General features: G+C 41.9%; 1 protein-coding gene across 1 annotated transcript; it reads left to right on the top strand.

The window, feature by feature from the left end:
* Positions 1-3,428: 3,428 nt before the first annotated feature.
* On the top strand, positions 3,429-3,770 carry LOC125528013. Its single transcript, XM_048692526.1, has 2 exons — positions 3,429-3,590; positions 3,723-3,770. The coding sequence occupies exons 1-2, from the start codon at positions 3,429-3,431 to the stop codon at positions 3,768-3,770; spliced, it is 210 nt and encodes a 69-aa protein (XP_048548483.1).
* The last annotated feature ends 8,715 nt before the right edge of the window (positions 3,771-12,485 follow it).

Raw genomic sequence — 12,485 nt, 5'->3', positions numbered from 1 at the left:
CCTGCAAAAACAAGTTAGACGTCATCTACTTTGTTGTTGCAAGTTTTACGTGGCTGCTACGGGCTGAGCAAGAACCGTTCTTACCTACGCATCAAAAACCACAACATAGTATAGTGATTGCTTTTTGATCTTCAGAAAGAACCCTGTTCATTGAATCCGATTCAATTAAAATTGGAGAAACTAACACCCACCAGCCACCTATGCGAAGCACGTCGATAGAACCAGTCTCGCGTAAGCGTACGCGTAATGTTGGCCTGGGCCGCTTCATCCAACAATACCGTCGAATCAAGAAACAACTAGTGACGGCAAACAATATGTATATACCCATGCCCACAACTCCTTTGTGTTCTACTCCTGCATATAACATCTATGCATAAACCTGGCTCGGATGCCACTGTTGGGGAACACAGTAATTTCAAAAAAATTCCTACACACACGCAAGATCATGGTGATGCATAGCAACGAGAGGGGAGAGTGTTGTCCACATACCCTCGTACACCGTAAGCGGAAGCGTTATGACAACGCAGTTGATGTAGTCATACCTCTTCACGATCGACCACTCCTAGTACCGAAAGTACGACACCTCCGTGATCTACACACGTTCGGCTCGGTGACGTCCCACGAACTCACGATCCAGCAGAGTGTCGAGGGAGAGCTTCGTCAGCACGATGGCGTGATGACGGTGATGATGATGCTACTGGAACAGGGCTTCGCCTAAGCACCGCTATGATATAACCGAGGTGGATTATGGTGGACGGGGGCACCGCACACGGCTAAGGGGTCAATGATCAACTTGTGTGTCCTAGGGTGCCCCCTGATCCCGTATATAAATGAGCAAGGGGGAGGCCGGCCAGCCTTGGGGATCGCCAAGGAGGGGGAGGAGTCCTCCTCCTAGTAGGAGTAGGACTCCCCCTTTCCTAGTCCAACTAGGACGAGGGAGGGGGAAGGAAGGACAGGGAGAGAGGGAGGGGCCGCCGCCCCCTCCTTGTCCAATTCGGACTCCCAAGGGGGGGCGGCCAGCCCTATGGCCCCTCCTCTCTCTCTCTCACAAGGCTCATGTTGGCCCATTAGTTCCCCCGGGGGTTCTGATAACCCCCCGACACTCCGATAATTATCCAGTGATATTCGGAACTCATCCGCCGTCCAAATATAGTCATCCAATATATCAATATTTATGTATCGGCCATTTCGAGACTCCTCGTCATGTCAGTGACCACATCCGGGACTCTGAACTACCTTCGGTACATCAAAACACATAAACTCATAATACCGACCATCACCGAACGTTAAGCGTGCGGACCCTACGGGTTCGAGAACTATGTAGACATGACCGAGACACGTCTCCGGTCAATAACCAATAGCGGAACCTGGATGTTCATATTGGCTCTCACATATTCTACGAAGATATTTATCGGTCAAACCGCATAACGATATCCGTTGTTCCCTTTGTCATCGGTGTGTTACTTGCCCAAGATTCGATCGTCAGTATCTCAATACCTAGTTCAATCTTGTTACTGGCAAGTCTCTTTAATCGTTCTATAATGCATCATCGCGTAACTAACTCATTAGTCACATTGCTTGCAAAGCTTATATTGATGTGCATTACCGAGAGGGCCCAGAGATACCTCTCCGAGAATCGGAGTGACAAATCCTAATCTCGGTCTATGCCAACTCAACAAACACCATCGGAGACACCTGCAGAGCACCTTTATAATCACCCAGTTACGTTGTGACAGTTGGTAGCACACAAAGTGTTCCTCCGGTATTCGGGAGTTGCATGATCTCATAGTCATAGGAACATGTATAAGTTATGGAGAAAGCAATAGCAACAAACTAAATGATCATCGTGCTAAGCACAGATGGGTCAAGTCAATCACATCATTCTCCAATGATGTGATCCCGTTAATCAAATGACAATTCATGTCTATGGTTAGGAAGCATAACCATCATTGATTCAACGAGCTAGTCAAGTAGAGGCATACTAGTGACATTCTGTTTGTCTATGTATTCACACATGTACTAAGTTTCCGGTTAATAAAATTCTAGCATGAATAATAAACATTTATCATGATATATGGAAATGTAAATAACAACTTTATTATTGCCTCTAGGGCATATTTCCTTCAGTTTAGCCAATGCAAATGGGAGGCATGTAGATTCGAGAAGCGATTTATAGCCTGCATGATATCAACCTTAATGATGTTCCAGAAGGATTTGAAGAAGGCACCGGTAAATCCATCTGGCCCTGGGGCCTTATCACTTGGCATGGAAAAAACTGTAGCCTTGACCTCCTCCTTAGAGATGGCATCATCTAATCCATGTTGGTCACAATCAGGAGTAGGAATAATGCCCCAGTTGATATCCGTTTTGCGCGAGGGTCTCTTTTTGGCAATGTTCTTGAAGTGACGGTGGATAATATCTTCTTTTTGCTTGTGTTCAGTGACCCAACCACCATTGTGCTTGAGGCGATGGATGCATTTTTTTGCTTACGATGGTTCATCAACAAGTGGAAGTAATGGGTGTTAGCATATCCTTCTTTCAGATTAGTTATTCTCGAGTTTTGCCTCTTTCTTGATCTCTCTAGTACAACCCATCCAATGATCTTCCTCTTTAGACTTCTCCGGATGTCAGCTTCATCATGGGAGAGTTCTCTATACTCATGAGCCAAATCGAGAAGCAAAATTACCTCCAGGGCCATGTGTAACTGTATCTTTGCGTTTGAAAAAAGTGACTTGCTCCAAGAGTGCAGCCTACTCGCAGTAGTCCTTAGCTTATGAAAGAGCCTTTGATAGGACTCCACATGAATGGATTCTTCATTCCAAGCATCAGCGACAACCTTTTTGAATCTAGGCATCTTTGTCCAGTAATTCTCGAAGAGGAATGTTTTGGGTCTCCTTGGCCATCATCATTAGCAAGCAATAATGGACAGTGGTTAGAGCGCTAGGATGATAAAGCGTGTAAAATATAGGAGCTGAACTCGACATCTCAATCGTTGGATTAGAGCGTTCATTGCTCCAAGTGAATTTTCGGTTCTGTAGATGAATTTCCTTTAGCCTACAATTCGCCATAGTATTACGGAACCTCAGAAGGCAACTGCGATCAACTTTAGCACGTTTTTTGTCTCTGGCATGATTAATTTGATTAAAGTCTCCATTGACCAGCCATTTTGTTCTATCGACCGGTTTTTGGGAGGTGAGCTCTAGAAAGAAGTCATCTTTGTGGATGCTAGGCCCATAGACCGATTTAAGGCCAGAGGCCAACAATGCTGATTCCTGATTACATTTCTTATGTTTACACCTTGCAGCCCAGCCCTTCATATCAACGATTATATATAACCCGATACACTGCTCAGTTCTTTCCGAAGATTTGCCACTCTTTTTTTCCACCTTGCTACATGCAGTCTTAGTTTCTTTTCTTGTGATGCACTAATGCAGATGACAGAATCGCCGTTTTTGCCACGTGAGAGGCTTTTTAAGCAGCAACAATATTTCCAGAGCTTGGGCAGGCACACTCACCAGAAAGGGCGTTACGATGCGATCACCTCCGTCGGCATCCCCCTCGCGCTCGCGGCATCGAGCCTATTCATGATTATAAGTTTGGAGCTTTGTCTGTTCATGATCATGATTGTAACTCCCCTGCAAAAAAGAAGAAGTCGTGATTGTAACTATTTTTATGTTCTTGTTACCGTTTAGCCAGGGACCTGTATCTTGTTGTGCGAACAGGGTCGTGGTGTCTACAACATGTCTCATGGAATCGAGAAGAAGCAGTGACCGTTGGTGGCTTTGTTGTTGGCTCAGTAATTTAACATGGGAGCGGTTCTTTGAAAGGATTTTTCTGTTCAAAGGTTATGAGCCTGTGACGTCTTTTTTAGTTGCACAAATAATGCTATGAAAGTTCCATCTGTGGGTACATTTCAAGTTCTCCTTTCGTTGGTTTTTGTGGGCACCTGGTATCAGCGAACCAATGCTGAATTGACAGCAACAATGTTCAACTATTGGCAATGTTGCCATGTGTTCTCTTTTAATCAGCGGTATACTCATATAAGTCTTTCAAGCGATCATGGTGTATTCTATGTTTGAATTTTGATCTGTATGCAAGCCACTTCATGCACATATATTTCAAGCTGAAGCCCTGTGGACATGTGGGGGCCAGCATGCGTAATAGCATAATACATATCAAAATATATTTTATTACAGTTTTGCTAAAACACATCTAGATGTGTGCCATAAGTATTGCACATCTAAGTCATATGTCATTGATCTTACGTTGAGATCCGTGTAAATATTTTCTTTCTCTTTTTTTCTTTTCTTTTTATGCTTGATTCACTCACTTAGATCTATAATAACTAGAGCACATCTACATGTGCCCTAGACACACCCTATTACAACTAGTACAATAGAGTCCCATCAACAATTACAACATACAACGATAACATTAGTAACTAGATCTAGAGCTCCTTGTCATCGTCTTCATCTTTGTCGTCGTCGTCATACTCAACGAAGGTCTATCCCGTGGCTTCATACCGCCGAAGGATGTCCTCCTTGCAGTCCCGCGACGCCTGCAGGGACTTGAAGAGGGCGACAGCGGAACGGCGGTAAGCCTCGCAGAACTCAGGATCGAGGGTGGTCAAGCTGTCGATAAGCTCGTGATCGACCGGGCGGATGGGCTTGCGAAGCGGGAGCGCCATGAGCGAGTCGATGCACTTCTGTCTGACAAGCTCCATCTTCTTCCCGTTCTTGAAGACGATCACTCTCCCCTTGTCGCTGGCTCTAGCCTCCGGCGTCTTCTCGGCTTCCGTCACCATAGCCTTCGGTTCCGCGAGATCTGACTTGCTATAGTCCATCGTCTTATCGTCTCCTTGATCCACCTTCCTTCACCTCTCTCCGAGCTATCAATGGATCCTGGATGTGGATGCGTGGCGGTGGCTGTTGGATTGTGGTGGACATAGAGCGGGGGTGGGGTTATTTATTGCCTCTCATCCCGGTCCCGGTACTGAGTCGGCCAGGAATCCCCAGGTGCGTTCTGTGCCTCCGGTCCGGCTCGGGAGTCCGGAGTGCATAGGCCCGGTGATAACCGGCCCTGGACCCTGACCTCTGCCATTGTAGATGGGCCAACTGGGCCTACCGCCATACCCCTCCTAGAAATATTTGTAATATTATAGGTGAAAAAATACAGGAAGCGCATGATTGAGGCTCTGTTTTTTTAGCATCAGTACAGACACAAGCGCTCATATACACGTGCATACACTCACCCCTATGAACGCACACACGCACACCCTACCCCTATGAGCACCTCCGAGAGACTGAGCCGGCATATCATCTTGAGATTTACAAAGTCACCGTAGGCGCTTCGTCGTCGACAGGAACGTCTCCTCCCACTGAAAGCGCATCCCCGGAAATCCTGAAATAAATTCAGGAATAATGCGAGCACCAGGATTTGAACCCTGGTGGGTTGGGGATACCACTATCCACCTAACCAACTCAACCACAGGTTAAGGCTCTGTTTGGAAGCAATGTTTCTGTAAAACCTCAGTATTTGGATACTACAGTTTTTCATATCGATGACAATGAATACTATAGTTTAAGAAAACAACAAGTTTTCTAAGTATTGTGGAAACAATAGCATGTTTGGCAATCAAAGTATGCAACGTTATAATAGGCCACCGCTAAGACAAGGCCTTTGTTGTGTTTCTTAGTTTTTTAAAAAAGAGGTCCTAACCTCTTTTTTTAATACTGCAAAAATACTATATTTTTTGGATATTGTAGTTTATAATACTACAATTTTAACTAGAGCCAAACATCTCAAAGTATTTAAAACCAAGTATTCTAAAATATTGTAGTATTCTTGAAATACTTTAAAAATACGTTGCAACCAAACACAGCCTGAGATGTCACATATCGTGAAATCCTGTGGGATGCCAAAACACAGGAATCTTGCAATGAGTATCAATGGATAGTGCACAGGGAAAAAAACACAGGAGCTTTAGAGGATCCAGAAGAGAGAATAGCGAGATAGTGTGTGAAGATGCATTGGGCTTCTCAAAAGAAAAATTAAGAGGTTTGAGCTCATGTCCATATACCTATGGAATGAGGGGCATAGGAAAGAATTCCATAGCAATTTAGGAACTCCAATCCTATGATTCAAAGGTCTTCCTTAGGATTCAAATCCAAAATTCCACAAAAGTCCTCCAATCCAAAGAGGGCCTTAACTGCTTATACTTCGAGTGGTAGTGTACACCAATAAAATTGCTCAAACCGACAAAATGTTTTCCTGTTTTAGACTTTAGATAGGTTCTAGAAGGTCCTAAACAGGTCATTCGGTTTCCTTTCTTTCGTATTGCTTATCTACTATTTACTTATTATTATGGGTTTTGTTTTTTGTTTTATTATTTCTATTTTTCTCATTATTATTTTTATGGTTTTATTTTTCTTTTTTATGTTGGTTTTTCTTTTCTTTTAAGAAAGTACATATTTTTAACCAAAAAATACAACTAAATTTTAAAAATGTCCATGAAAGATTAGAAAAATGTTACGCTTTTTAAAAAATGTTCGCCATTTCAAATATAGTTCAAGATTTGTTTTTGTAAAAAGTGCCCATGGTTTTTTAATATGTGCAAACGAGAAAAACCTGAAAGAAAAGAAAACCACACTAGAAACCAGGGACGCTCTGTAACAAATGCTTGCGCTGAGAAGGTGAAAGTACTCAGATGTCGCCTAAAGGGGTGAATGGGCGTTTTATAAACTTTTACGGATCCAGCATTATCCTAATGTGAAAATAAACTAGGCGGATACTTTTTAAGCATAAATCCTAATATATAAGCCCAACTAAGTGCATCAACAACTTATACTAAACAAGATATGCACTTAAGGAAACTAAGAATCACAAGTAGGCAATACAAGTTTACAGAGATATGAAAATGAATGATAGAAGCAAGCACAAGTAAGCAATACAAGCTTACGCAAGTTACATCACAAGATATGACAACTAATGATATAAGCTGGCAATTTATATTAGGCAGAGGGAATGCTTCTTTTATTACTCTTCATGGCAGGTAACTCTGAGGTGACTTGCTTTTTTTTATTCCGATCATATAGTATCAGATGGCCTCTCAAGAAGCCATTAGCTATTATGAGGTGTTGAAGATAGCAAGGTAATTAGTTAAAATAACTGCAGGTGATGATTAAGCAATAACATATGCTATGAACTAACTTAGTGAAATCCATTTATTTTTGGATACTTAGTTAGTCCGTGTTTTTCTCCTTAATCTTTACACCTTTACATTTTCAAATCTGCTTGACAAGTAAGGAAAAAATATTATAGGTTAAACAATGTGTTCAAGTGTTCATCACTACAGATTGACCTAGGAAGTGAAGATTGAACTATATCAAGGGGCATAGCGTGGATATCTTAGCTCTCAGTTCTGGATCACCATGCCACTGCATTCTAGTATAAATCAAATTTTGTTTAGTTGTTCCCCTGGTGATCTTGTTTGTTGTGGTTGGTGCTTCAGGTTTATTCCTCCTGCCCTCTTTCACCAGATTTTCCCAATATGGTTGTTTCACACAGCCAAGATGTGTAAAGCTACAGGAGGGTGCGATTGGCTATGTTGATGTGCTTGTTTTTCCCTATATGCAGGTTTGCCCTAATTTATTTGATCTATTATTTCATTGCATTTTGCAGGTCCAGGTTTAAATATAACATGTTCTGCCCTATAATAATGCTACTCTGTCTACTCTAGGATCACGCTAATTAGTTGATGAATAGATAAATTCATACATCTAACATGTCATCTGCTGCTTGATATTGTTGCTAGTACGTTTAAACGTACAACTGACATGATAATGTGTTCTGCCATGCCCTTTTCAGTGCAGTACACAGAGGACAACCTGAAGAAATATATCCACCAAGATGATGATACCTTCCCAATCAAGCTTGGAGACAGCACTGTGGGCTGCGATCATGGTTTCGCAACCACACGAACATCCAGGAAAGCTATGTATAGGTTTTCGGCACATGACTTTGTTTTCGTTCCATGGCAAATTAAGAGTATGTTGGGCCAACAAAAAAGTAAATTAAGAGGCGGAGGCAAGTGAGAGTGGATGGGTGTGTTCCCGCAAAAAAAGAGAGTATGGGTGTGAATTAGACGTTCTCCGTTGGAATGTAGTATAGCTCACTTGAACCGAACATACCATTGGTCTAGCTTAGTATCTCTGGTACCAACTGACACTGAATAGTCTGAACTGAATACTTAGTTCACTAGAACGGGCCTAGTTCTTCCCTTGGTTAAAATTTTGGATGATAGAGAGAACGGTGCTAGTTCATCTCTGATACGAGCAGAGTACTAAACTTCGAAGCGAGCTAGTGAACCGAGCACACAATAAAGCAGCAATTAGAACACATACTCCAGATCAAACTATATCCAGAAACCGTAGGCAATCATATCCACAAACAGAAGTAACATAATCCACTTTTTTGTTGAAAATAACCATGCTGATAAATCTACAGAACATATCTTCTAATCAGTTCCACATTCGCATGAAGACTTGAACTCATGAGCCAAAAAGTTCTTGAGATTGACAGCATGCTCCTGCACTCTATCCTGGAGTATGAACATATGATACACTCATTAAGCTCAGTTAAGCAAAAAAAGAGCATAAATGCAACTTCTTTGCACAAGCGTCAGTTCTCAAGTTAATAAATCTAGTTTTGAACGATTGTAGGGCTTAAAATTTGAAGGAAGCTGTCATTCATCATCAACATATATAGGTTGGCAGATTGCAGCCGCTTTACCAAAATAGACCCTTGGCACCACATCAGGAAAAATGAAACTCGGGGAAGAGTGAATAGCGTTGCTTTTATCTTAGGAATGTGAGAAAAAGGAAAAAAATACATTGCGTACTACATGTGCTGGCATCCATAGGAGCATGTCAGATTCACTCTTTGGCTACTACATGTGTGAAATAAATAAGATTCTGAATCCAGTGTGTGGAACTTTCCAATGGAAAGCCATACATTTATGAGCAGCATCAACACTTCAACAATCATATCACATAATAATGGAAGGATTGCCCTGATGCACATCTATAAAAATATTTAAAATGGAACGTGTCACAAATCAATTGAAAATGAAGATGTCATGATATTTGCTCTCCTATGTGTTACAGAAAATGGAACTATATTTCGACGAATACCAACAACAGAAAATCTGTATGTCTCATCGGTAACTGAACTTAGAAACCGTACAACGTTATCATCACACAATGATCTCATCAGATACCCTAGCAGAACTCTGACAGATAAATTAATTAATAGGACTAGCACGTATGATGTAAACTTCCAATTGTTAAAGGAAATACAATAAAATTAATCATAGCACATCCACATAAACAAGCATGTATATACTACATATTCATAAAACCTCTATTTTTCACCAAGTTGTGCATATATATAAGATGGTATTTGATACATTGGTACAAATTAATATCCAGATTCAGTCAAGCATACACACATAGCCATCGGCTAGCAAGAAGAAATAGAGTTGAAGGCAAAGCCAACATCACTTACGTGGAGGCAACTGAGTGCCAAGTTTAGCCACTTCCTTCTTCAACCACAAACCACGGAGTCTTGATTCATATCATAGAAAAAACTCTCGACTTGATGCATCCTTCAAAACATCGGAGGCAAGGACCTTGATCTTGTCGGATACATCATCCATGCCATGCAACACCTCCATGCACCTTGAGATTGAGTATTGTTGTCCTTGATTTGACGCTTTGTGTTCCATGGTTTCTTCAGTGCTTGGTATCGATGTGGTTCCCTTATATTTCTTCTTGGGTCTTCCACCTTGTGATCCACCATTTCCACTCCCTGATTTGGCATGATCTTCACTTTTTTGCTCGAAGGAAAGTACTGGGGCCTCGTCATCATCATTGTCAGTAACAGGATTTGTAACCGAGGGCGTGTTCTTCACAGAGGTAGTTGCCCTCCTGAACGATAATGGGGCCTTGACATCATCATTGTCAAACAAAGTAGGATTCGCAACCGAGGGCTGGTCCTACGCAGAGGTACTTGCCCTCTCGAAGGATAACAAGGGCCCATGTTCTTCACCAACACTCCTGAAGGATAATGGGGCATAAATATCAGGATTCACAAATGAGCGCCTGTTCTTGACAGAGGTAATTGCCCTCTTGAAGGATAACTCGAGCCCATGTTCTTCACCATCCCTCCTAAAGGATAATGGGGCATTGTCACCAATGTTGCTGAAAATATCATGATTCACAAATGAGCGTTTGTTCTTCAGTACAGAGGTACTTGCCCTCTTGAAGGATAACAAGGGCCCATGTTCTTCGCCAGCCCTCCTGACAGATAATGGGGCATCGTCACCAATATTGCCGAAAATACAAGGATTCACAATGGAAGGTATGTCTTTCACAGTACTGACAATCGTATTTACCCTTTCGAAGGATAATGGGGCCTTGCCTTCATCATCATCACTGTCCAAAAAAGCAATTGCCACCTGGGAGGTTTCTTCTGCAGATCGGGAAGTAGACATACCTGCGAGTTCAGCTCGGCCATGTGAGCAAATAGCAGGTGAAACACTCTACTAATTCAGAACAAACGTACGAGGGGTGACCGCTAAAACGTGACCAAATTAGGGTTTGCGTCGTCTTGGTGAATCAAAACAGCGGCTACGCATAGGGCTAATCCTTTCAGCCGCAATCACAGCCCGTTTTGCTAGAGAGAGAGGGAGAGAGAGACGCACCTAGGTGCCGGGACAAGTCCGCTCTCAGCCCCGGAGCCGAGTAGAGCTGGGCGTCGCGTATCACGTGTCACGCTCGCCCTTCGGCAACACGGCGGCGGGCAGGGGTGGAGAGGGGAGCTAGGGCTCATCGTTGATCTGTCTGGTCTGCTTCTGGACCGAGACGGTTCATATTTCGGTGGGCGCACGAGCGCTACTCGGCACCGGTCGACCGGCCAGAGCGCTGGAACTGTCCCCTCCGGAACCATCAGCGCATCTTGTTAAAAGTGATCTAAACGCTCTTATATTATTTTACGGAGGGAGTACTATAACTGTGTGTCTCTCATTTAAAAAATGTGTCTCGGGAAGAATGATTAGCAACAATAATTTTTTAAACTCCGACAATGATTTAGTGTAAAGAGTGTTTACGACATAGTGACTTCGTCAATCTCAAGATGATGTCTTGGCTCAGTCTCTCGGAAGTACTCATATGGGTAGGATGTGCATGTGTGCTTTCATAGAGGTGAGTGTATGTGCATATATATGAGCATCTGTGTCTATACTGTGTTAAAAATAAAAAGAGGGAAGGGAGGGTTTGTGCGCTATCAACCTCGACATGCATAAAGCTTATGATAGGGTTGAGGCCTCCTTTGGTTCATAAGATAAAAATGTTATAGGAATAGGAAAATCAGAGGAAGTGAGATGACATGCATTTCAATTCCTATAGAGAAAGAGATGTCATTTGATGTATAGGATAGGATTCCATTGAGTCTTAGCTAATGTTTTTCCCCTCCAAAACGCAAAGGATTGATTCCTATCGTACATAGGAATAGGAATCCATTCCTACAAACCAAAGTGCTTCAAAGGAAATTTTCCTTTGCAAATTCTATCCTATAGAAATCCTATGAAATTCCTACAAACCAAAGGAGAGAGTGGTCTTTTTTGAAGGATATTATGCTAAACTGAGTTTCCTGATATTGGCTAAATTATACAATGTGTATCCATTATTGAATACCGGACTCGGTCTAATACGAAAGAAAGTGAGAGTTTCAAGCATGTGAGGTTTATGACAGGGAAATACCTTATCTACTTATTTGTTTCTAGTATGTATGGAGCATCCGCCTACTCTATTGATGCACGAAATATTCGTGTGTGCAGATGCCCCACAATCACCAATCTTCTCTTCGCTAATGATTCATGAGGGCTAATATGCACAATGCTAACACTTTGAAGTCAAATTTGGATTTCTATTGTGTCGCTTTCGGGCAGATGGTTTAGGGTGTGTTTGGTTGCATTCGCTATGCTCAGGATGCGTGGCAGACGAACGGGCTGCATATCCGGATTCGCCTCGTTGTTGTGAGAAACTTTCATGTACAAAGTTTTTCCATCCGAGCTACGGTTTATTTTATATTAATTTTAAAAGATTTAAATCATTTTTAGGATTTATTTAATTATTTAAATCAACATTATCCTAAATAGTGTTTGTTGACATCATCATGACGTTAGCAGTTGACCTGGTCAACTTGATGCGTGGGTCCCACATGTCATTGACTGTTTTGTTAATTAACAGTAGTTAATTAGGTTAATTAGTCATTAGGTTAACTAATCATAATTAGTTAATTCAAACAATATTAATTAAGTTAATTATTTAGTTAATTATCATTATTATTATTATTTATTTATTTCAATTCTTTTTATTTTTTTTATTAAATCGTTCTCAGAGGCTGGGCCCCGTTTGTCATAGGTA

The sequence above is a fragment of the Triticum urartu genome, unplaced genomic scaffold, assembly GCF_003073215.2.
Source record: "Triticum urartu cultivar G1812 unplaced genomic scaffold, Tu2.1 TuUngrouped_contig_4570, whole genome shotgun sequence".
Lineage (NCBI taxonomy): Eukaryota > Viridiplantae > Streptophyta > Magnoliopsida > Poales > Poaceae > Triticum > Triticum urartu.
Note: the sequence above shows the minus strand (reverse complement) of the source record. Positions and strands in the feature narration are given on the sequence as shown.

What these genes read in the sequence shown, in the direction of transcription:
- LOC125528013 (XM_048692526.1), top strand. Translation starts at nt 3,429, where the DNA reads ATGCAGATGACAGAATCGCCGTTTTTGCCACGTGAGAGGCTTTTTAAG. An exon ending in CATCGAGCCTATTCATGATT is followed by an intron (nt 3,591 to 3,722) that starts ATAAGTTTGGAG and finishes TTGTGCGAACAG; the next exon opens with GGTCGTGGTGTCTACAACAT.